The sequence below is a fragment of the Magnolia sinica genome, chromosome 2 (genome assembly GCF_029962835.1).
Source record: "Magnolia sinica isolate HGM2019 chromosome 2, MsV1, whole genome shotgun sequence".
Lineage (NCBI taxonomy): Eukaryota > Viridiplantae > Streptophyta > Magnoliopsida > Magnoliales > Magnoliaceae > Magnolia > Magnolia sinica.
Genome location: NC_080574.1, coordinates 137700305 through 137726675, shown reverse-complemented (window position 1 = coordinate 137726675; position 26371 = coordinate 137700305). Strand labels below are relative to the sequence as shown.

The 26371-nt window shown below is 40.7% G+C and overlaps 2 protein-coding genes across 5 annotated transcripts in view; both read left to right on the top strand.

The window, feature by feature from the left end:
• The first annotated feature begins 4348 nt into the window (after positions 1–4348).
• LOC131237880 (uncharacterized) lies at positions 4349–11823 on the top strand. The gene is made up of 2 exons (XM_058235927.1): positions 4349–4577; positions 11006–11823. Exons 1-2 carry the CDS (start codon positions 4372–4374, stop codon positions 11457–11459), a joined length of 660 nt encoding a protein of 219 aa, XP_058091910.1. The 5' UTR covers positions 4349–4371; the 3' UTR covers positions 11460–11823.
• Positions 11824–15403: 3580 nt separating this feature from the next.
• The window catches only part of LOC131237877 (protein PHOTOPERIOD-INDEPENDENT EARLY FLOWERING 1-like), a 36822-nt gene continuing 25854 nt past the window's right edge, over positions 15404–26371 (top strand). The window contains exons 1-11 of one of the 4 annotated variants that reach the window (XM_058235920.1): positions 15404–16147; positions 16522–16615; positions 16850–16952; positions 20191–20250; positions 20354–20442; positions 20712–20792; positions 20994–21101; positions 21330–21410; positions 21525–21613; positions 21733–21875; positions 22005–22066. In XM_058235920.1, the coding sequence (XP_058091903.1) occupies positions 20383–20442; positions 20712–20792; positions 20994–21101; positions 21330–21410; positions 21525–21613; positions 21733–21875; positions 22005–22066 (624 nt within the window). In that variant the 5' untranslated portion in view covers positions 15404–16147; positions 16522–16615; positions 16850–16952; positions 20191–20250; positions 20354–20382. Of the gene's footprint in view, positions 16148–16521; positions 16674–16849; positions 16953–20190; positions 20251–20353; positions 20443–20711; positions 20793–20993; positions 21102–21329; positions 21427–21524; positions 21614–21732; positions 21876–22004; positions 22067–26371 lie in introns of those variants that run through there. The other 3 variants (XM_058235918.1, XM_058235919.1, XM_058235921.1) reach the window with 3 other exon arrangements.

Genomic DNA, 26371 nt, shown 5'->3' with positions numbered 1-26371 from the left:
GTCGTCGGATCACAAGATCTGACCATTGGATCATTATGGCCCGTCTATTTTCATGACCAATATGGATCAGAAAAGGCCCAATTGGAAGCGAAGGTGATCTGAACCATCAGAAAAGGCCCAATTTCATTTTTACTAGTTATTGCAAGTTTTATATCCAGAACGAACGAAAAGGTCTCTCTGGCCATAACGGCAAGCAACGTCACCTGACAGACAACATCTTCATTGTGGACAACTCCCACCTTGCAAGGCGCCAATGGCGGAATGTTTCTCACATATGGCAGAAAGCTACCAAAGTACGTTGCATACGGGGGAGCGACTTGCAAACCAATCGAATGGGATGCGTTCCTCAAGGAAAAGAAGCTGAAGGTATTGAATCTGTAAGTGAATGAATCGTCTTGTATTTTTTGGTTCTTTTGAAATGAAGGTAACACCACTGGGGATTGAACCTACAATCACTCACACACAATACACAGTCTCTAATTCCGCATCAACTTCTAAGAGAATTCCTTTCTTAGAAGTGAAAATCAAGAGCGTTCTTTTTCTCCTCTTGAACCGATGTTGCTTTGGTTATCCAAAGATCATTGGAACAAGGGAAATTTGCATTGCTAGACAGTAGCTTATTTAGATCAAACTGCTAGTTTTGAATGGCTTCCCATGTTGATGTGGTGGAAAGCAGCAAAAAGACAACTTTTATAGTTTGGGTGGTTCCATTAATTAGCATCAGTAGATGAAAAACAATCTGTTGTGTTGTGGTGGGCCACACCTGATTTGACGGCTCTTGTAGGCTTTTAGATGAAAGGGATTAGACCAACCTGAATCAGAAAAGAAACACAAATCAGAAAACATGACAGACAGGTTCTTGTCCACTTAGCACTCACTGAAGCTTCGTGTATGTTTTCATGAATGATTTTTGAGAAAAGCAATTGGAGGCTTATGCATCTGGACTCAATGTAATGCAAGTACATTTTTCCACCCGGCTGAGTGGGGTGGTTTGTGAGATTCAGGGGCACATTCGGGGTGGGTGGCTCATATGAGGTGTGTGGCTCATGTGAAGTGGGGCCTATGAAGGGTTTCAACCTAACCCATAAGATATGGGGCCTGCGCTATAAGATGAAGTGATTGGTTCGCCGTGCCCTACCAATTCAAGCTTTTAGAGAAAGTGGTTAATTATCCTGCATCAAAGCCGTATCAAAGCACAGGTGGTTATGTAACCATAGATTTCTCCATGTGGCCCACCTGATGAGCTGGCAACCATTTTTTTTTCTAAGGCATGTGCATGGAGATCCCGCACATTGGGCGGCTTGTATCTCACACATGCCCTAGTGACACGTGGAGTGAGCACTGTGGCTGTAAACATGGCCCATAGGTCCTTACAATCATGGAAGCAACTGAACAAGCCAATTGGTCCACTTGGTTTCATAGAATTGGTATGTGGCGACGAATCTGGGCCGTCAAAATTGCACTTCCACTACTATTGGTCTTTTTGTATAAATTAATGTGCTGTGGACATAATAGACGGTTCAGATCAATCGATTGGACTATCCAATTAAACTGATGCAGCTAGGAGCTGCAGCATTTCTCATTATAAATAAAGCAGCACAGGTGGGATTACGTTTTCTATCTTTCATATCGACAAATGATTCCTGGCCCATATTTTGTGGCGGACCTAAGGTTGGGGCATCTAGCACCGTCTGTCGGAGCTGCTGGCCCTGCTACAACAGGGTGAAGTTGGAATACCATGTTTCTATCTTGAGGCATTTGATAAGGGTTGTGCGTGGGCCCTGATGTGGTGTGTGGATGGTGTTTAACCTGCCCATAGGGTGGCCCACCACGTGAGCATGGATGTCCTGAAATTCAGGTCAATCAGACCATCATGTGGGCCACTTGAATTTGGAGGTTTCTTGGGTGGTAGCCCATTGTTTTTTTAATATCAGGATTAGAGCTGGGCGACTCGAAATAGGCCTGACCCAAACTTGGCCCGACTCAGTACCAAGTCCAGAATGTCTGATCTGATCAGAGTCCAGGTTTGGCCTGGACTAATCGGGACCTAGTCCGACCCGCTCACTTGTACCAAGTTGGGTCGAGTCAGCACCAAGTTGGGTAAGGTGCACCACATATCCATGGGCTGAAATCACAATTCAAAACCTAGATTCACCTGCCAAAATTGCAACCTCTCCATCAACTCATAACATAGTGTGTGTGTGTGAGTCGAGTCAGTACCAAGTTGTATTTTGGGTTGAGTCGAGTTGGGTTACTGGGTGACTCAACTTGACTCGGTTTGAGTTCGAATTGGATGAAGTTAACTGGATTCGGATCGACTCACTGACTCGGTTAAGATTGAGTTGGATTTGAACCAGTCAGACAAGTCAAGTTTGCTGAGTCGAGTCATCCCGCGCCCAGCTCTAATCATGATGGGGACACTTGATGCATGGTTTGGATAGCGTCACACACAACTTGGTGGGCATATTATGGATAGGCCACAGCACAAGAACTGCCCTCTTTTGATGATCCTAACCGTCTGGTCTGTGGTTGACAAGTTGTGGCTTGCAAAGGTTAATGGTTCTGATGCCATACACATGCTAGATATATGGTAGTGTTTGGGGTTGGTCCAGAGGTGGTCTAGGGCTACCATACCAGTCCTCTTTTAATGCCCTACAACAGTGGACCCTGGCTGGTGAAAGTTCATGAACCACATACAATTCGACAATCCCGGCCATCCAAGTGGGGGCATCGGAATAGATAAGAAACAATAGAAGTTACAGATGAGTAGCAATCCCAATCCAAACTACAAAGGGGTTGTATGGTAGCTTGTATTTGATATGTATTGGTATGCATCAGCAATGATTATCATGAACTTTGGAATTAGGTGTATTTGGTGGCCTATAATTGGAATTTACTGAAATGCTACAATTCAACAATTGAAATTATCAAATTATTTTTGGCAGCTTGTATTTGGACAAGAGAGAATGAGAGAAATGACTGTGACTGGAATCACATGAATCTCATGGTTTTACTATACTGTATTTTAATTCACATTAAATACATTCTTCCAATACACACCACTTACCCTTGATTCAAACTGGTTCATGCTCCCAAACGATCCCTAAAAGTGAGCAAATCAGAACCATTGATATGAAGGTCCCAATGGCAGATGGCCGATGCATCAACAATTTCTTAAATGGGAAGATCCTAGCCCTTCAATTGGTGAACAAGAAAGTGTTAAGAAAGAAAGCACAATGATCAACAGCCAAAAGATTTGATGGCTATGTTAGTAAGATGTTCCAACCTATGATACCTTTTGATGCGTGCTGGGGCCATCACATCAACGGTTTGGATCACTGAACTATGGCCCATCTTTGCAAACTGAAACCCTAACAAACCAGGGGAGTTTTAGAGGAGCAATTATCACATGTTCTAACCTATGGTAATTTCCATACGATTCTAGCTGTGTGGGGCCGGCTTGATGTGTGAGTTCAATCCAACCTGTCCATTAGATGCACTTCCTGTTGTTTTGCCTAAATCCCAAAATCCATCGTGATCCATAACTTAGGTGGGCCACAAAGAAGGAAACAGTAAGGGATATTGGGGAGGGAGCAAACACCAACCGTAGAAAGTTTAATATGGAATGTGGGGTCCATTATGTTGTGTATATCTCATCCGATCCATTCATCATGGGCTCCACAAGGATGATGGGAATGCCAAAACTCAAGCCATAGAAAATTTTAGATGGACCACAAAATGGTGAATATATAGGTTTTAGGAATTGATTTTCTTGCTGTGGTGTGTCCCATCTCAGTTTTTGACAGGGTTGATTGTTAGGAATACAGTGTCCATGAGGATACTCGCCAGATGCGTGGTATGGATTCCGCATACTCATCACGGGTGGGTCCGATGTAGCTCTAACGTCCGAAGGTATGAGATGATTCCCCTTTTGAAGAATTCCCATGGGCAGTAGGGCCATCAATCAGTGGTCTAAATCACCAATGGCTCCGATGTTATAAACGAGTGGCATGGTGATGGAAAACAGAGCTCTGTATGTAAAAATTTCACACGCGCGACGCGTATGAGCAGCTTTATCCGTCCTTGAGCGGAGGATATGCCCAGCATGCTCGTGTGTTGAGTTTTCACAGACGGGGCTTTGTCCTGGTGATCCAGGCCGTTCATCCGATAGCTCTGCCGTTCATGTTGGGGGCTCATTACACGAACGGTCTAGATCACTGGGCACGGCCCTAGGACAGCACGCATATTCCAACTTTGAAGGGCATTACGGTAATTTCCAAAATAGGGATAAAAACGTAATTTTAGTTGCTCCACAGTCCACAGCTCCATAAAAACCCGGATTTCAACTGGAATTTCAGACGCTCGTCTGAGATGGAGAAGAAGCTCTCAGTCGCTTTCTTTTCTCTCCTTTTCCTCTTCTCTTTCTTCTCATCTACTGATGGAATCGAATCTCCTCAATTCACAGTCCTCCATTCAGAATCCGATTTCGAGATCCGATACTACAGAGAATCTTCGTGGATGACGGCTTCTGTTCGCGGAATTTCCTTTCATAAGGCCACCAGAGAAGGCTTCCACAGGTATATAAATTCTTCCAACGAATCTTAGATATAGTTTTATGGGTTTTTCTTTTCTAAGGTGAATTATTCTGCTTTTTTATGCGGAAATTTTCGGAATTCGCTCGAATTTCTATAAGGACTGTTGGGTTTGTGTTGGTTTTTATTGAAATGAGGAAATTCGATTAGGGATAAGTTGCGCACAGTGTGCACCGAGAGCCAGCGCGCACGTGTATTTTACAACATCAATTAGTGGTTGGTGGAATGTTGATGCGCAATTGATATGTGCTTTCAAAAATTTTCATTTTGAATTTATAGCTGGGTTCCCACCAACTGTATTTAAAGGGGAGTTATTTGATAATCTGGTTGCGTATGACGCTTCATATGCAGGCACTTGGAATGGTACACGTGGTAAATATTAATTCAGGTTAAAACTGGCTAAATTGTGGAACCTACGGTCAGTCGCTCAGTTATGGTCCAAAAATCAAATTGGTTGGACAATCCTAGCCTCTGATTTTTGGACACTTGTTTCTTAAAAGAAGATAGTTGGATATTTTTCATTTCTAAACATCCAATAAGTGCCCACTAAAGTAGCGAAATTGTGGAACTTCCAGTCACTAACTTACAGTCCAAAAATCAAATTTGTTAAACAATCCAAGCCTCTGATTTTTGGACACGTGTTTCTTGAAATAAGATCATTGGGTAATTTTCACTTCTAACTGTCCAATGAGTGCTCACTAATCTGAAAGTCAGATAATCAAATAAGCATAATTTTTTGTTCATAATGCGTCGAAACTGGTATGTATAATTTGGACAGTTTAATTTAAATTTTGATATGACACATATATGATCTTTAAGTGATTTCTAAGTGCCTATCAGCCTATGTTTCATCCATCACACTCTATCAGAGTGTCAAAGTATTTCTCGTATTTAAATGGTGGTAGATGTGGTCACTGACTCTCGGTTGTTCTCTGTGTGCTTTGAAGGTGCGCACATTAGTGGAAGTTACACCTACGGGAAGTTTTGAGACATGTCTCCCCTTTTCTTTTTTCTTTTTTTTGGGTTATTTTGAGTTTCTTGTGAGATGATTTATGCTGCTTTTCTTCATTTTTCATATAGAAGTGGCTGGAATTCGCTGGGATTTTACTAAGGAGTACTGGGTTTTCAGGGTACTTTGTGTATGTCTTATTGAAATTAGGAAGTGAATAGGAGAACCCATGTGGAGAAGTTGAAGATTTGCAGGTTTTGAGTCTTTTATAAGATTGATTGTGCTATTTTATTTTTATTTTTAAAAAAAAAAACTGGAAACAATGGGAATTTTGCTTGAGTTTTGCTAAGAAATGTTGGGTTTTCAGGATATTTCATGTATGCCTTACTGAAATTCAGGACTTGGATATCTGTATGGGGAATTTGAAGGCTTTTCTTTTGGGTTATTATGTTTCTTTTATAAGATGAGTTATGCTATTCTTTTAACACAAAATGATAGAGATTAATTTGAAATTTGTGAACTGAATGTTGGGTTTTTGGGGGTTTTTGGTGTCTGCTTCATTGGTATCCAATTTCAGGAATGAATGACAACTTACCTGTATGGGGAAGTGGAAAACGTGCAGTGTTTTTTTTTTTTTTTTTTTTTCTTATGTCCTTTTCTTTTCTTTTGTTTTTGTTTTTTTAATACTTTGGGTTATTGTGGGTTTCCTTTAAGGTGAACTATGCTTCTTTCTTATACAGTAATGGTGGTAATCTGCTTGAATTTTTCTATGGATTGTCATGTTTTTAGGATATTGTGTGAATATTTTATCGAAATATGGGAATTAATGTGAGTTACCCATATGGAGAAGTTGAAGATTTGCAGAACTTTTTTCCCCTCAAATTATTGTGATTTTATAAGATGAAATATGTTATTTCTTTCTGTAAACTGGGAGAACTTACGTCACTTTTACTATGGAACATGTGGTCTTTTGAGGCCATGTGCGTCCGTGCAAGTGTGGTGTCTGTGTTATTTAAATGATGAATTAGTGCAAGTCATCCGGGGATGTTGAAGATATGACACTTTTCTTTAGGTTATTATAGGTGTTTTATAAGATGCTATGTTTTCTTTACTTCTGAAAATGTTGGCGATTCAACTTTAGTCCTGTTATATGCAATGTTGATTTTCCATTGAAGTGTATATATTATTTATTGGAAATCAGGAACAATATGAGATGTTTTGTGTATGTGTGTGTTTTATTGGAAATCAGGAATAGTTTGAGATGTTTTGGAGTTCTTTGAAATGGATGACAAGATGAGGGAGCATAGAATTAGAAATGATTGCATTTGATGGAAAATAGGAGTAGCACCAATAGATACTAAGATGAGGGAAAGTAGACTTCAATGTTTTGGCCATGTGCAATGGAGACTAAGAAGGCAAGAATTGCCTCGGTAGGAGTGAGTTGTTTCAAGGTTAAGGCCCAAAAGGATGTGGGAGGATGCAATAAGAAATGTAGAAAAGATTTGATGACTTATGGTTTAACTGAGGATATGGTCCTTGATAGAGTGGAATGCAGAATGAGATTCATGTAGCCGACCCTAGTTAGTTGGGGATAAGGCCTAGATGGTGATGAGAAATCACAGTGGAAATGGGTATTTGTTGAAGCAAGTTACTTGGTTCTTGTGATGCATCTCTACTCCATTTGATTGGAGAGGCTTATGATGAATCATGTGGATTTGTGAAACTGGGATGATCTAAAATAAGCTTTTAACTATGATTTGTAAAGAAAATTGAATGAATGCAATGGCTTAATTATATGTATATGTTTTCTAATCCCATGCGGACATATAATCCAGCCCCTCCAATGCTGCCATGGGTGCACTGTGACCCACCTTACAAGTGGACTAGTCTTATTTTTTAGGCAATGACATTTAGGAGGCGGGACCCACCTGATGGGCTGCTTGGATATTGCACGTCTGCTACGTTTTTGCAATTGTTAGCGTGTATAGGGAATGCATTGTACATGCATGGGATCAATAAGCCTTATTATATGTAAGTAATTATCAGATTTGCATGCCTTAATGGGTACATTTGGCCTTCTTTTTATTTAACTCTTTTTGAGGTTTAAGAATTATTAGAAACATCTCTTTCGGTGGCATTTTGCATTTTAGGTACAGAGTGATTCTTTATTCATCTTGTAATATTCCAGGGGCATTCTAGCCATCTTTGTATAACATCATATCCCGTCAATTCTCTCGATAACTGTGACGTATTTTCACACGGTGTATTGCAATAAGGTCTTCTTGATGAAACGTGGCCATCGCAAAAGAACATGTTCTCCTTGATGAAATCTCGGATCTATGCATTTAAGGAAGTCATCATCTAACCTTTATTCCAATTAATTGGGGGTAAACTACATGAATCTTGTTCCGCCATTCCACTATCAAGGGCCAGATCTTCAATTAGACCATTAGTCATTAAGTCTTTTTTTTACTACCTCCATCCACCTCCTTTTGGGCCTCCCCCTTGCCTTTTTAGAGCCTTCAACTTATACCAACTCACTCCTAACCAGTGCAATTATTGGTCTTTGTGGGCCATGGTACATGAACAAACCATCTAAGTCTACTTCCCCCCATCTTATTACCTATTGGCACCACTCCTAAGTTCTTTTGATTGCATTCATTTCTAATTCCATCCTTCTTCATCTTGCCATCATCCATCTCAACATCCTCATTTTAGCTACACATCCCATGAACCTGTTGTTTAAATGCCTAAAATTTTGTCCCGTAAAGCATGGCGGGTCTTATATGTTATGATCCTAAGGGTTTAATAGCCTGATTTGATGCTTTCCATCTGTCCCGGGGCTTTTGGCATATTGGTTAGGTTCTTAACAATTGGTATCAGAGTCAATACCACGTCTAGTGTTCAAGTCACGAACACCCTTGTGGAAAGGGCAACCTGGACCCGAGTGAAAGTTGTCACAGCATGAAGAGGGTTACTTGGGCAACTGCTGTGAGTGGACAGGGCTACTTGAACAACCAGAGTGCAACTGCCATGCGTTGAAATGGCTACTTGGAAAAGAGGCTTGAGTGAATGTCGCCACAGAGTAGGTTGCCATGGATGTCGACCACGGAGCGTGGTGGAATGTTACAATCTTAAGGGTTCAATTGCCTAACTTGACGCAATCCATCAATCCTGGGCCTTTTGGCATATTGGTTAGGTTCTTAACATTATATCGACCATATAAAATTTCCATTCAGCTTGAGTGCTACACGACAGTCACATAAAACTCCAGAGGCACATCACCATTTCTTCCACCCATCTTCAATTCTATGGGCTACATCCTTTTCAATCTCTCCACTCTCATGAATTATTGACCCAAGGTGTCAAAAGTGGTCATTTTAAGAAACTTCTTGGTGAGCAATCTTAACTAATTTATTGTTTTCACTCCTATTATTACTATAATTGCCCTCCATATACTTTGTTTTAGTCCAATTATTTTTTAATCATTCAGATTTAAAGCATCCCTCCATAAATTTAGCTTCGTGTTTACACCCTCCATCGTCTTGTCAATCAAAACTATGCCATCTGCAAACAACATGTGCTCCAGGGTCTCTTCTTGCAAATGCCTTGTTAACTCTTTTGTAACCTATGTGAAAAGGTATGGACTCAATGCCAACCCCTGGCGTACGCGTACGGCAATTGAGAACTCACTTGTCTCGCCATTAGTGGTTATCACATTTGTTACTGATCCCTCATACATATCCTTAACAATGTCAATATACTCTTAGGACTCCTTTCTTTTTCAACACCCACCAGATTAATTCTAGAGATCATTTCGTATGCTTTCTCCAAGTATACAAAAACCATATGGAGATCCCTCCTTTCCCTATATGTCTCCATCAATTGTCTAAGTAGCAAAATAGCTTCAATGGTAGACCTCCCAGGCATGAAACCAGATGCTCATAAGTTTAATCGCAAAATAGTTAGTGCAGTTCAAATTGTGGCATAAGTTTAACATTGACTATCAACCTTATAATTTATACAAGGGGCGCTTTCTGGTGTTACTGGTACCACCGTAAGCTACACCGATGAGGAGTCTCGAACACAAGACCTCCCGCTCTGATACCAATTTTATCCTTAACAATGTCAATATACTCTTAGGACTCCTTTCTTTTTCAACACCCACCAGATTAATTCTAGAGATCATTTCGTATGCTTTCTCCAAGTATACAAAAACCATATGGAGATCCCTCCTTTCCCTATATGTCTCCATCAATTGTCTAAGTAGCAAAATAGCTTCAATGGTAGACCTCCCAGGCATGAAACCAGATGCTCATAAGTTTAATCGCAAAATAGTTAGTGCAGTTCAAATTGTGGCATAAGTTTAACATTGACTATCAACCTTATAATTTATAGATCATTTCGTATGCTTTCTCCAAGTATACAAAAACCATATGGAGATCCCTCCTTTCCCTATATGTCTCCATCAATTGTCTAAGTAGCAAAATAGCTTCAATGGTAGACCTCCCAGGCATGAAACCAGATGCTCATAAGTTTAATCGCAAAATAGTTAGTGCAGTTCAAATTGTGGCATAAGTTTAACATTGACTATCAACCTTATAATTTATACAAGGGGCGCTTTCTGGTGTTACTGGTACCACCGTAAGCTACACCGATGAGGAGTCTCGAACACAAGACCTCCCGCTCTGATACCAATTTGATGCAGGACAATTAACCACTTGCTCTAAAAGCTCGAATTGTTAAAGTATGACGAATTAATCCCTCTATCTCATAGCCTAGGCCCCACATCTCATGGGTTAGGACCTCGGCCAAACCCCCCTCGTGGGTCCCAAATCACATGGGCCGCCCACCCCGAGTGTGTCCCCCCATCCCACGGGTTACCCCACTCGAGCCCGGTATGAAATGCGTATTAATTACCCCCGGTGAGGAGTCTCGAACACGAGACCTCCCCTATGGGCCCCAAATCACATGGTTCACCCACCCCAAGTGTGTCCCCGCATCCCACAGGCGACCCCACTTGAGCCCGGTGTGAAAATGCCCCTGCATTACCCATTCAACTTCTAATCATTGAATTCAAACTCTTCCATTTTACTCATATGAATTCTAAGGCGGTGCCCCTTCTGCCCTGCCACGTGACGATCCATACCATTTATGTAGACGGTCACGACAGATATGTTCCTCATGGGAAAGAGCCTTGCTGATGAAGGATCTCTACATCCTTACAAAAGGCGAGTTAGAAACTGCTTTTCCTGACCGTTGTTTCTAACTCAACCTTTGTATGGACACGGCTTCCCCCTGCTGAGTGAGATCATTTATGGTGGGACTTTCTAGATGAATAATCTGAATCATCATGTGGTCGGGCAGAATGAGGCTTTTGATGGCATCTCTCTTTCAGCAGCTTCATCATTTACTCTGAGCAATGGACTCAGGAATGAATCTTTCTTACTGTTGTAATCCTCAGATTGTTTCAGTACATCCAAGGCGCCAATCTCAATTCTTCCCGGATTGCAATGACTGCTCCAGTGTTAACAAGCATCGTCCCAGGGGCGGGCCCGTTGAACTCATCGGCCTACGCCGTCCGGCTCTACTTGCCTGTGAAATTCCAGGCAGTGCCGCCGCTCCCCCTCCCTGAACTGGACCTGCATCCAGGCAAATGGGTGGGCCACTGTGTTGCAGTCAGGAAGTTCTCCGGGTTTGCTCGGGACAGCAACATTGTCAAGGAGGCAGAGAAACTCGCCATCAGCTTGAGCCGATCTCCATGGGCGGGTTCAACCACACCTGAAGGTGAGAATGCTTACTCGATTGCTCAATATGATTCCCCTTTCCGCATTATTGGGCGCAAAAATGAAGTGTGGGTGGATGTTGATGGGTCTGAAACGGATGGTTGCCGATCAAGAAGGTTAGAAGCGTACTGAAGATCTTGGATTCAACGGTTGGATTGTACTTGCATGGATCTTCTATGCGGGTTCTATTTGTTGCAGCTTCCTGTTCATAATGGCATCTACAGAATCATGAAATTTCATGATATTTTGTGCCGAATTAGACTGATTAATCTTGAAATTCCATGTATAGAACAAATCTCAGATGTTTGGGTGGTGGTGTGATTTCTACCATGTATAAAACAAGCTGTAAGTAGATTGTACATGTCACTGTTGTGTTTTAACTGTATGTTTCAGTGGATAGATGATCAGAGCTGTCCACCTGATAGGTACTGCCACCATGGATTGGCTTTGTGTATATACTATCACGCAGAATGGATGATCATGGCCATTGATTTTATGCTGTTAGATCTGGGCTGTTGCCTTTCCATGGCCAGTTGCCCGTTTGGATTCCAGCAATTGGTGGTCAGGATAAACTGTTTGCTATGAGTTCTGGACCATGCCCGGTTCTGGTCATCCATCTCGGGCTCCATCCAATGTTTCATGGTGAGATTTAATTGGTCTAGATCTGCCATTTTTATTTATTTATTTATTTATTTATTTATTGTCATGAGTGATCTGGATCCTCCATTTCTTAGCTGTTGATCAAACAGGTAGGATCACCAAGTCAGAGTGATGCAAGCAAGGCATGGGAAATTAAAGGTGGGACCAATAATATGGGCCGTGTTGATCCGTGGTTAGGCCCATTTTCATAAATGATCAAGATTGTCCATTGTAATGGGCGTGATGGAATGGCTAGAATTGCTGTCCAAAATTTTTCTTGGGAAGAATGGGGAATTAGAGGTAAAGAGCTGAACAGAGCAAATCATGATCAAAGCCTTTCATCATAAATGATCTCAGCCGACCAATTTGATGGGCAGTTATCGGATGGCTGGAACCATTGAATCACAGTTAGGAACAGGGAATAATGGGTGGGGCCGATTTGATAAGAATATCAGGCTGATCAGCTTGTTGGGTGGGCCACACCAGTACATTGATGATTGTGTCCCAGTGTGTGTGTGGACGGATCTGATTTTCATATCAGTTATTTTTTGGAAGATTCAGCAAAAATATTATTAATTCCAAAAGGGCCAAAGGCTGAAAAAAGAATGCAAAAAAAAAAAAAAAAAACTACAGGCGGACCACCGTCTCTAACCAGAGAAAAAGAAGAAGAAGAAGAAGAAGAAAAAACCCAAATCCCAGGCCAGGATGTGGCCCACCTTTCTCATGGATATGTTGGATATGATATTATCATACCGTAACAGGAAAAAGGCCGCATGATGCTGTTGTATTTGATTATTTCTTATATGGTTTTTTCTTTTTACAAAGCTTTGTGGGTAAGGGTCCCACACAGATGCGTTAGTTTTGAAACCAAGGCAGATCCAAAACTCAGGATCGGCTACACCACAAGGAACAGCCATTGAAACCCTCCTGGGGCTATAGAAGTATTGCATCTAGCACACATTTGTGTTTTCCTTTCTTCCTGGTGAGAATTAAGTTATGGACGGTTTAGATGGTGTGTGAACATTAGAGTGGCCCCTGGCAAGGTTTCAATGGTGGGCATTTTAATATCCCCAATGCTATATATGGCGTGGTCCACTTGAGTCTTGGATTCATCTCATTTCCTGTCTCACATCATAACATGAGCTAGCAAATCTGGTGGATACAGTGAATGTTACATTAGCCTTGAATTATAGGGTTACCCTAAAGTTGCATCCACCTAAACGTTGGGATCAGAAGAAAAAGAAAAAGAAACTAGAGGTGGAAATATCATATTTGTAAGTTAAAATCTTAGCTTAGCTTATATTTCAAGATAGATTTATTGTCATTTTCTAAATGTTCCAACAAGTAAAAAATAGAAGGAGATGTCAAATTGTCTTCTAGATACAATGAATTTATAAACTTGCATTTTAACACGAAAATTTATACCTTCAAATAAGGGCATCACTGAGCTAGATTAGAGATAAGGTGAGCTTTTATCCAAACTTGGCTCACATTGCTCAATATAAGCCCAAGCCTAGCTCAGGGTCATGGCGGGCCAAAATAGTCCAATCCAACTAATTTTGTCAGGCCGGATCTTGAGTCCAACATGAGCCCTTGCCCGAATCAAAGAGAGATCGATAGAAGAAAGGCCTCTGTTTTATAATGCATAAAAGTAGTTCAAGAAGAAATGGAGCACAAAAACTCATATATATATATATATATATATATAAAATCTTTCTATGATAATCTTCAGAAGAATCTCAGAAACCTTCAAACTTTGATTGAAGTTGAAGCTTCAATTTCTAAGTCGTTCAAGTTCTTGTCAGACTCCGACGTTGAAATCAGCTCCCAAATCTTGAATTCCAGTAAAAGCTCCGTGAAAGAGAGATGGGAGGTTTTTTATATCATAGAATTGCCCTTAAAAACCCTAGTGAGCCAGGAGGGGCCGGACTCAAGTTGTTGTTCACAGTTCAAGCGTGACCTGCTTGAGAAATGGGCCTGGATTTTAACCTTGAGCTGGACCTTTAAGCTTGATCTCCTAGTGCACTCGCTAAATGCACCGTAGCTCATATGGGCCTAAACCATACCAGCACCAATGTGTACACAAGAAGTTTTCATATAATATATTTACTTTTTAAAAATAAATATTATTATTATTATTTTTAATTTATATTTTTCTTATAAAACACAACACTTGGCATAATTAATCTGCAAGTTACGAAGGGGTCCTCCACAACACTTGTTGGACGAAAAGCATAAAGCACTCCAGTTCCATAAGCCTAATATGATACTGTGTAACATCCTCTCCATCCATCTTCTTTCTACAACTACATCTATGAGCTCCACCAAAGTGAAGAAAAATTTCAAAACCAAGCTTAATCCAAAACTTAGATAGGACACACTTGCGATTCATTTACAAGCTTATATTTGAAATGCATTAGGATCCAAATTAAAATTATAATACATTGGAATTTAAAATATGAATGCACTAAAATTTTATAATATATTTACAAAAATTTGAATTTGGTTACTGATTCAACTTTAATATTTCAAATTAACATAGATATATTTTATTTGATAAATGATTGTAATCATTTCAAGAAGTTTCGTATTTAAAAACACACCAAAAATACTTAAATTTCCTCCCATGCTAAACCACTCATATCCAAATGCACTCCGCTTCCATTCCTCAAGTGGCCCACATGTGTTACATCTGCAAGTGATCCTCGGCGCCTGTAAATCAGTGCCGTGAAGCATTTAGATCCCCCACCGCAGTCTTTTGCAGCTTACTCGGGCTTTCAGTTCTGAAAGGTGGGGCCCATGGTTCATCAACTAGAACCATTGCTCTGCTCTGGATTGCCGTTCATGGACCATGTCCCAGACTCTTCTCCAGATCATAGCCATCAAACTAAAGCAATTTTCTCAGTTGAACGTGGACCGTTTCCATGTTCATCTTAACCATCTATTCCTAGGCTGCAAATTGAAGGGATCCGATTGCCCAATCAAACAGGTTTCAGGGACATAAATAAAAGAATGGCTTGTACACGAGTTACGTAATCCAGATCATTGGCCTGTCGATCCACCTCGGAAATAGAATGCCCCATAAATCCGTGAAGCTGGAAGTGGACCGTTGTTGTACTTCTCTCCTCAACCGTCTATCTACGGGCTAAAAAAACAGAATGGTTAAGATGGTCCCATCCAGAAGATTTTGATGCTAAGAGCATCCACGGTTGGACAACGGACCAATGTTCTGCATTAACAAACCATGTGCCCCACTTGTCAGAAAAGAAAGCGGTGTGTAATCTAACTCATTGCTGTTTATATAATTTTATGATACTCCGGCAGCCTATGACACTTGATACGTAGCCACTAAGAAATTGCATACGTCGGCATTCCCACACTGTCGGACATTTTTCATTTTCAACCGTCCAAAAAAAAAAAAAAAAACTAATCTGTGTAGCCAGATAATAATCAAATAATTTGGATAGTCTAATCTGAATTGCTAACTAATGTTTTAAGTGCCTGCGCATCATCGTCACGCCCGAGCAGAGTATCAAAGTTGTTGTCGTCGAGGATTCTACGCTTCCTCGTTTTCACATAGAGGTTTGGTAGAATCCAACCCGACTTGTAGATATACGATACGTTGAGACTGTACCGTTGATCTAGGGCCGTTTTCGCTATTCCAAACCGTTGATATGACGAAATAGAAGGATGAAGTTGGCTGCCTCAAAAATCTTAAAATTTGAGATCTTATACATTTGTTTTAATCTACGGCCCACAAAGCAACGATCTAATGGACGGTTCGTATTCGATGGAAAATTTAAAACAATCAAATTACTTAAATATTGTAGTCGGAAGATTTCAATGGCAGCATCGTGAGTTCCATCTTTTAAACGGTCTAGATCACCGAACGCGATCCAAGATCCAACGGATATAGTCCCCGACGCATGCTATAGAAATACGTCGAGATGTATTCTAGAAAACCACTAACGCTTTTCGCGAGTTGCCATTCTCTTCGGTGGAAATCGAGAAATCGAGAAATCGAGAGAGCTTGTTCGTCCCCAAAACCTCCCGCCGAGACTGTAATTTTCAGTCCCTAAAATACCCCCAGAAGATTTCTCTTCAATCTTCTACCTCGGGATTCCCGCCATCTTCCCTCCATTTGTGGTGTTACTCTCTGCAACAACAGCAGCAAAGATGAGGTGAGTTGAGAGAGAGAGAGAGAGAGAGAGAGAGAGAGAGAGCCGCTTTTGAACGAATCCGTACATTGGTTCGATTCGATGAGATCTCTCTCCGAAGAAAATGAGATTATCTCTGTTCTTGATTTCATTTGTCTGAGTTTTTTTTTTTTTTTTTTGAGATTTCGCAGGAAATTTTATCCTTCTTTCATACTCATTTCATTCTTCTTCTTCAGTTTCATACTCTTTGCGTAAGTGTGAGTTGTCACCGTCGGATTCTTTCTTCCTCTGATTCCTGTCATCGGCATTTTCATCTGTCAGCGTTCTTTCTTGTTGGTTTTCGTATTAGTGATTGTTTTAGCAGCTGATGGAAAATTAACATGTGTTTCAATCATTAGGTGGGCCACACATGCACACCGAATGCTTCTAGCCATCCGTTTTCCGTATGGAGTGACCTGTCTGATGGTTGAACCTGCATATCTTTTACATATGGTAGGGACCATCTGATGGATGGTTCAATTGTTCTGCCTGAACCCATTTTTCATTTTTGGTATGTGGACACATTGGCAATGTGTCTTCTTGCGGTCTTGGTTTATTCACTATTTTAGTCATGGAGATGATATTGCACCTGTCCTGACTAACTCGGGCATGCCTGTTTCTGTTCTTGTTGTAGTTCTAGCTGTTTGAGTTTGAGCGAACTTGCATCTTATAGGTTTCTTTTTGTAGATGATAATTCAACAATGAGATGCATCCTCACCTTTCTATGGGAAAAAGGAGATATCAATCACTACACAAGGAAGATGTCTCATTCAAATTTGTGCATACAAAGGTATGTTAATGCTGTGGTGTTTGAGATTCTTCACATTTTGAAAATCTTAGCTTGGGATGTGACATTATTTGATTGGGATGCTTTCTAATGTAACTAGAACAATGAAGAAACTAATTGCAAGGAAGTTCAACATACTGGATTGAACGTTCGAATCAAACAAGAAAAGATGCAATCATTGTGATGAAGCTTAACAGATCTCTAGTCTTATACTAGGGATCACAACTTCTCCCAACACGCTACTATGGAGAAACGAGAGAATTTGCTCAGAGAAAATATCATTCAACCATGTCTTATTCCATAGGGCCTATGCCTTATTTATAATGAGTGATTACAAGGTTTCCTCCTTGCGAAAATCTCTAGCATAATTTAAGGAATCTAAAAATAGAATTCCTTACTAGTCAAGATCTCTGAAGTATGAAAACCCTTATACATGAAAATCTAATAATACTTATTTCCCAACATAGAGATATATTTTCTAAAATATGGAAAAAAGAAATTAGAAACAATCTAAAAAAGGAAATTAGGCCTTTTCTTGTGCACATATGTGGAGCATGCATGTGTGGAATGGAGTGCGATTGCATCAATTACCCCCCCCCCCCTTTTGAAAAACTCGGTTCCACTGAGTTAATGGCAATGTACTCATCATAGAGCTCTTAGTTGTAGCACTTGAAATCGTCTTCTGAGATCCATGTGTTGTTGGACTTTAGTTGGTTGCTCCATTTGACAAGAAACTTCTGATACTCCCCTTGGGGTGTACAAACTATATGATTGTCTAACACATGTTCAATGATTTCCTTGAATTGGCGTGGTACCTCGGGCAGTGTTGTCATATGCGATTGCGTAAGCACTTATGTGATCACATATGCCATTTTGGGAGCATCTACTGCATATGCAATTTTATGAACATTGGGCATTATGCGATGGCATATGCGATTGCTTATGCAATTATGTGATCGCTTATGCGAATATTCCATCACTTACATGATAAAAAATATAAACTTTTTTGGGGTTGTTTGATGGCATACACGATTGTGCGTTCGCATACACGCACAACCCCATTGGGTCGCATATAATCGCTTATGCTATTTGACAACAATGACATCGGGTATTTGGAAACTTGTTCTTCCATGCTCTTGTTTTCATGATGTCCAAGATAGACTATAAGGTCTGTAATAACCTATTGGAAACCTCTCATGTTTGAGTCGTACCATGACCCTATCCCTTTCTTGAAATTGTGCTAAACGCCATTGAACATTTGCATGCTCCTTGTAATTTTCATTAGCAGTGGTAATCTTTTGTCCGACTTCCTTATATATCTTGTTAATATGTTGTGCAAAAAGCCTTGGCGTCTGAGTTCAATGAGTCATAGTAGGAAGTGGGACTAAATCGATAGGTTGTTAAGGCCTGATACTAGTCGTACTTTCGAAAGGAGAGTCTTGTGGTGTGGTTCATAGAACTTTTACGGGCAATCTCAACTTGTGATAACATATGCCATGATTTGATGCAATAAGATTTCCATGATTGTGGTTAGGGTTGTCAATTGGTTGGGCTGGCCTGCTTCAAGTTGGGCTTGGGTTGGCATATATGGCCCAAGGGCCGGACTTGAGCCTAAAAGTGAAGCCCATTTATTCATTGATCCAGGCTTGTGCTGTGTATAAAGATCTGTCAGCCCGGCTTGAGTCCAGCCTAACGCAGCCCGTTTATGGTTTTCAAGGGTACATTCAAAGTTTCACCTTTTTTTTTTGTATGTTTTAAAATATTTAATGGCTAATATGGATTAGACAACATATTAATAGCAATTAACATTCTCCTAAATGACCATTCTTTTTTCAATAACAAATAACATTCTCTTAGACGATTATAAATAGAAATTAATATTCTCCCAGATGACTATTCGAATTCTAGAGGTGGTGAAAAGGTTTGGACATGGGCTAGGGTTGAGCTTGGACTGAGCCTGTTATTAACTTTTACGGTTGAGCACGGGCTTGTCCATTTTGGCACTTCATGAGCCCAGGCTATGTTTGGGCTTAAGTCCTACCATGTGGGCCGGACTTGGATTGACCTTGGCTCGATCTGAACCCGGCCCACTGATAGCCTTAACTACGGTTAAAAATGCCAGTTTGTTCATCTGTTTGCGGGTGATAAGCTTTTGAGAACTTCAATTTAGTTCCCATTTTAGATCATCAAGTTTGCCAAAACTTAACATCACAATCATGCACAATCGTCTTGGAAACTCCTCTTGGAAGAAAATATTGGTGTGTAAAGAATCCAATGTCTTCTTTTAGGAGATGGAATGGGTCATCTTTGAACACCTATTGACCACAACGTGAATAGAGTCATAGTTATGTTTCGTCTTAGGTAATTACATGACGAAATCTGTGTCAATGTCTTTCAATGGAGCATCTAGCGCTGGTAATGGAGTATAAAGACTAGTATTCTACTTGTTATCTTTGCTTAGCTGACACACCTAATGCTACCGAATGACGATTCCAACATTTTTCTTTAAACCTGACTTGTAGCAACGGTCCTTGACCATGACTGGTTTTGTCGATCCTAAAGTGACCACGAAGGCCATCTAAATGAAGTTTTTTTTTTTTCACAAGCTCTTGCAAGAGCTTTTAAAAAGGCACAACCTCATATTGTAGAATAAGTACCCGTCAGTCTAGTGTGTATCATAGGTACTTGGTGCTTGAGCTGCAGAAAGTGTTGAAAATACATTCCCTAAGTCATTATTTGGTGCATAGTTTCACCATTGACAACCTGCATAAGAGATCCCTCATTTTTGCCCAATGCACTCCCTCTTTTTCTTAGTGTAGAAGAGTCGGTCGACCAGTTGTTCTTTCTCTCACATTATCTGGTCTGATTTCCTCAGCGCTGCCAATGTTAGTTGGGTGATGCCATGCTCTATTGGTGGATTATTTTGGTCTTGGCATTTTGGTGGGGGCGATAATCTCGGAGCTGCTAAGTGGAAGGTTGCCCTCCTTGCTGCCTTGTGTTCTATCTGGTTGGAGAGGGATGATCTAGTTTTTTGCAATTTTAAAGGATCTGACATTCTTCTCAAAATAAAAAAATAAAAATCATCTTACCTGTAGAGTTCATCAGAGACCCATTTGTGTATTTGTTGCTTCAGTGTTGAGATTTTGATCCTCTATTGTCCCGTCATTTGTTTTATGAATTTAAGTTGTTCTAAGTCATAAATATTGAATTTGATATTCTAATTCCCGTGTTTTGAGTTCAGGCCATTTCCAGGAGTCTGATTGGTATGCAATGGTAATCCGTTCTCTCAGGACGTGCCTAGGTACATCACATGCAATTGTTCATTTATTACCTGCTTTCTTCCACATCATGCCTTGCTTGAACTTTTTCCTTTCATTAACCGTCTTTCTTTCTGAAATTTCCAGAATCATGATATAGGCTTTTACATGAAACCATGGCCTCAAAAGGTCCTAGGCCTAAACTTGATCATGACACAAGAGCTAAGAAACAAAAGGTTAGTTTTTGAAGTTATCTTACAGTAATGTTACTTTATCACCTCTTGCTTGCGTATGGATATGGTGGTGCTTATTTGAGTTATTGCAGCTCTTGATATATCTTAACACTCCACAATTAACTTCTCCTTTTGGAAACTTTCTTTTGCTATGATTGTTAATTGCAATATTTGCTTACCTGATGGATGTGGCATTGGATATACAGATGGTGTTTTCTCACTGGTCTGTTCTTGGTATTTTACTTAGATTATACTTCAATTTTGTTTTATAGGCTCTTGATGCTCCTAGAGGACCTCTTCGTCCCAAAACACATTGGGATCATGTTTTAGAGGAGATGATTTGGTTATCGAAGGTAAGCTACTACACTTCGTAGCATCTGATGCTTTGGTACTTGGTATGAATCTTTGCCACCTTTTAACAGTCATCATTTGCATCCTGTTGTTCTTTTGGATTTTTATATGAATTATATTTTAGCAAAAAACGGTATATAGATATGATTAATGCATGATGCTACGTTCTCTTTCATCTAACTCGATAAAATTTTGGTTGACAGGACTTTGAATCAGAGAGAAAATGGAAATTGGCTCTGGCAAAGAAGGTCGCTATAAGAGCCAGCAAGAACATGCTGGACCAAGCCACAAGGGGAGAAAAGAAAGTCAAGGTTTGCTCGTATTAAAATCTAAAATATTCATGCACAAAATTGATATGAGAAGAAGAAAACCAGTGGTATCAATATGCACTGGACTGGATTGCCTTCATAATATATGTAGTAACTCATTTATGAAAAACAAATATTACTGACATGACATCTTTTTCCTTGGCCATTTGGTGACCTTTAAAATGGCTTAGATTTATTAGTTGATCATGCTTATTCTTTATTGGGATTCAGGAAGAAGAGCAGCGGTTGAGAAAAACTGCACTCAATATTTCTAAGGATGTGAAGAAGTTCTGGATGAAGATAGAGAAGCTGGCAAGTTCATATTCATGTTAAGTTTGGAGATTCAGTGGTGGTTATGTGTTCCCTCTCATTAATCCTTCATGATCTTCTGAAGTATCATCCTTCCCATGCAATACGTGATTTCAGGTGCTGTACAAACATCAGCTGGAGCTTGATGAAAGAAAGAAACAGACGCTTGATAAGCAGCTTGATTTTCTTTTAGGTCAGACTGAAAGGTAGGAGATTGTTCTCCATAACATGTTTCGTGAATGGTGTACAACATATAGTTTCTATCATTGCTCCACCTTTAACATTGGAAGGAAACATTTTATACCCTTCTACGACATTCGTTCAGGTACTCTACAATGCTAGCAGAAAATCTTGGAGACATGCCATTTCCTCACAAAACACTGCATTCAGAGTCTACTACGGAACATCAGGCCGATCTGAACAGAGAAGGCAATGAAAGAGGTCTTCCAGGAAGCACAGAACATCCTGGTAGTGAACTGATTACTTTGTAAAATCTCTCAGTTTTGTTCTGCTGACCCCAGTTAGTTGGGATAAGGCTTAGATGGTGATGATGAGTTTCGTTCTACTCCACATTGAAAATTTACATCTTTTATTCAGAATCTCAGTCAGGCAATGTGGAGATTGATGGGGACTATGGTATACAATCTGAAGATGAATCAGTGAGTTTTTTCTGCAATGTCCATTATTATGCTATATCTTATTATTATTATTTTATAAATTTCAGTCATCTGGGTATGTAGGTTTTTCTTTTACCATTCTCACCTTATGTTTTAGATTGTCTGTGTACAAACTTGGTTCCACTAGATCTGCGAAAGGGTAGGAAGTGATGAATCTATTTATTTATTTAAGTAACGAGAAATATATTAAAACAAAACGAAATACAGGGAGGGAGGTATTCCCGCTGAGTTAGCGGAAATAAGAACCTCCAACAGTAAACAGATTAGAATCCTTAATATTAAGAAAATTATGGGCCCAGTCTGCTACATTTTGCTGCACTCTCTGCAGAGAGAAATCCAGAGACTTTGATATATTGTTGAAACATCGCCCATTTCTTTCTTCCCATACCGACCACCAAACAGATCTTCCAAATCTTATTCCTTTGGGTACCCAGATTGACGCCTAACGAAGCTTTGAAGAAGTCTTCCGAAGAGTAAGGAGTGCACGAGGACAAGCTGAAGAGCCTGAGAACTGCAAACCATATTTGGGAGAAGAATGAGCAGTGAACGAACAGGTGGTTTACAGATTCTTCAGAAGACATACAGCAAAGGCATATATTGGGAATTATCATACCCCTTTTCTTCAGGCTATCCACTGTCAGAACTTTCTGTTTCGCAACTAACCAACCAAACACAGATATCTTAGGGGGGACTTTGAGTTTCCAAATTTTGCATAACATGACCTGATTCTTAACTGAGGAATCAGTTATAATTAAATCGTAGAGGGATTTAACTGAGAATTGGTTTGACTGGTCACGCCTCCAAACTAAGGAATCTTCACGAGATTGATCAGGCTCACAGTTGGCCATGTGACTTAGAAGAGCCGCAAATTCCTCAATTTCCCAGTCGTTTAGGTTTCTTCTGCAATTGATGCTCCAGGACTGGACCTCCCCTATATTTGAGATGACGTCAGCCACTAGAATGGAGCGGTTTGGAGGCAACCTATACAGATTAGAAAATTCGTCATTGAGGAGGGAATCTCCCACCCAAAGATCTTCCCAGAAACGAGTTTTATCGCATTTACCAACTGCTATACTAGTCCCAGCTAGGACACGTCGCTTTGAGGACAGAATACCTCTCCACACAGCAGATGCTCTATGAGTCGAGGAGTCGTTTGTCCACCATCCACCCGCTGAAGTACCGTACTTACATTTGATGATTCTATTCCACAAACTAACTCGATCTGAAGCCAATCTCCACGTCCATTTACCGAGCAGGGCCCCGTTCATAATTTTCAGATTTCTGATCCCAGTACCTCCTTGATGTTGCTGATTGCAAACTTCCTCCCATTTTACTAGATGAAATTTCCTGTCCTCCTGACCGTGCCATAAGAAATCTCTTCTGGATTTTTCCAGGGAGGATAAGATAACACCTGGGCATTTAAATAAGGACATAAAGTAGATGGGGAGGTTGGATAAAGCTAACTTGATAAGAGTAAGACGCCCGCCCTGGGAGAGTTATCGACACTTCCATCTGGCTAGATAGAAGTCAAATCTTTTGATGACTTTGTCCCAGAGGTGTAAAGGGGGGGTTACGAATGCAAAGAGGAAGGCCTACAAAGGTAGTGGGTAGGTTACCTATCGGACAGTGAAGAGTATCAGTGTGAGTATTGAGTTTCTTCCACCATCAGATTGACGCCGAACATCTTAGATTTAGCTAAATTGATTTTGAGACCCGACACCGCTTGAAAGCAACAAATGATGGTTCTCAAGCTGTTAACATCTCCTTCTTCTACCTGACAAAATATTAACGTGTCGTCTGCGAACTGAATATGAGAAATTGTCATGTCCATACCTTTCACTTTGAAGCCCCTGAACAGATTTTCTTCCTAGCCCTTAGATAGCATTTTTGAGAGTGCCTCGCCTACGATTAGGAATAGGAAGGGGGAGAGAGGGTCTCCCTGCTGCAGTCCTCTGGATCCACTGAAGAATCCTTTTGGGGAGCCATTTAAAAGGATGGAGAAGGAGGCTGAAATGATGCATTCCCCCATCCATCCTATCCATCTGTCGCCAAAACCCATTCGACCCATCATGTAAGATAAGAAACTCCAACCAACGTGGTCATAAGCTTTTTCAATGTCGATTTTACAAATGAGACCCTTTGAACCTAATTTGTGACAGGAATCTAAGCATTCTAGGGCGATGGGAGCACTGTCGATGATTTGCCTGTCAGGGATGAAAGCATTTTGATTATTTGAAATTACTCTGCCAATAACTGCTTTAAGACGGATTGCAAGAACTTTAGCCAATATCTTGTATGGGCTGCGAAGCAGACTGATGGGCCTAAAGTCCGACATCGAATTAGCTCCCGCCCATTTAGGAATTAAGGCAATGAAGGAGGCACCAAGGTTTTTGGATAAACGGCCTCTATCATGAAATTCCGAAATGAAATCCATAATATCTCCCTTGAGGATTTCCCAGAAGGAATGAAAAAAGCTGATTGGGAACCCGTCTGGACCAAGAGCCTTGTCTCCTTGCATTGAGTCAAGCGCACCTTTAACTTCGTCATACGAAAAATCTGCTTCTAAGGAAACGGCTTCCTCATCTGAAATTTGGTTGAATTTTAGATTATCAAGCTTGGGCCTGTTCCAATCTTCTTTTTGATACAGCTTGTTGAAGTAACTAATTGCAGCTTCTGCAATTTTTTTCTTTGTCCTCTGTATGGGCCCCATCAACGATTAAGGAAGAGATTTTATTATGCCTGGCACAGGCCGACGCTATAGCATGGAAATACCTTTTGTTCTTATCACCTTCTTTAAGCCATTTGCATCTTGATTTCTATCTCCATACAATTTCTTCCTCGAGAATCCTATTCGAATACTTATGGTGCAGTTGGAAACTTCTAACCCTTTGCTCCTGAGATAACGGGTTGGATTCAGCAAATAGATTGAGAGCTTGAATTTCTGTAAGAATGTTTCTGGTCTCTGAATTTCTTTGGTGAAGGTCTACCGATTTCCAGTCCTTGATCTTGGATTTGAGAGTCTCAGCTTTTTGCAAATTCTGAAACCAGCAAAGCCTTCGATTTTAAATTCTGACCACCAATCTTGAATTAGCTGCTTGAACCCCTCGATTTGCAGCCATGACATATTGAATCTGAAAGGTTTGGGGCCCCAATTATCGATGTCGATGGATAGGATTAGAGGACAGTGATCGGATGTGGGTTTGGGGAGAGTGGATTGGGAAACCGAAGGGAATGATTCGATCCAATCTGGGGAAACCAGAAATCTGTCCAGTCTTGCTTAGGAGGGGTTTGATCCTTCATTGGACCAGGTGAATCTGGAACCAACGAGGGGCAGGTCCAGGAGAGACTGGTCGTTGATCCATGAAGAAAACTTCCTCATAGCTGCAGAAACATGAGCCCTTTCCGATCTTTCTTCTGCCCATCGGGTGATGTTGAAATCACCCCCTATACACCACGGCCTGGAGAAGATTTGTCTAGCTGCATTAAGATCCTGCCAAAATGCGTTTCTTCTATCTTCTCTATTAGGGTCATAAACTGAGGTACTATGAGACGAGAAATCAGAACTAACCTCTTTAAGAACTATCGAAACCGAGAATTCTCCAAGACGGTTATCCTGAATGGACCATTTGGAGGATCTCCAAGCAACAAGAATACCTCCTGCGCTTCCGGAAGCATTGAGGCCCACCCACTTAACATCTGCTGGCTTCCAAATAGAGCCCATCAATTTATCAAAGAAGTTGGGAATCTTTGTTTCTTGGAAACAAATAACATCTGCTTTACTTTTATCGCAAGTATCTCTGATGAGGATCCTCTTCTGTCTGGATCCCAAATCTTTGACATTACAGGAAAGGACTTTCATTTAGGAAACAGATCTTCCCCGCATCCTTCCTTTAGCACCGCGCAACCTTAACTCTCTGGGGGGAGAGGAGCTTGTGTGAGGAGACCGAGAACCTTTATTTCCACAAGCCTTGATAGAAGGTTTTCTCAGAGGGGATGACCCAACCAGAGGTCCTCCACTTGATTCTATACATTGGAACAATGCCACAAAGTCTTCCGGGTGATCCCCGAATGATAACTCAATTGATCTACTGACATGGCCCATAGCTGATCCACCGTTTCTTTTGAATGATATCGATCATCCTATTCCTTTGAATTGCCATATCTGGACTGAGGAATGTGTTCGAGCCCGTAATTAGAGGACTACCCACCCGGATCTGTAATGGTTCAGCAACAATGACTTCGGCTTTGTTTTCTTCCTGAAATAGAGGGGCAAGGGCCATGTCTGAG

What these genes read in the sequence shown, in the direction of transcription:
- LOC131237880 (XM_058235927.1), top strand. Translation starts at nt 4,372, where the DNA reads ATGGAGAAGAAGCTCTCAGTCGCTTTCTTTTCTCTCCTTTTCCTCTTC. An exon ending in ACCAGAGAAGGCTTCCACAG is followed by an intron (nt 4,578 to 11,005) that starts GTATATAAATTC and finishes TGTAATCCTCAG; the next exon opens with ATTGTTTCAGTACATCCAAG.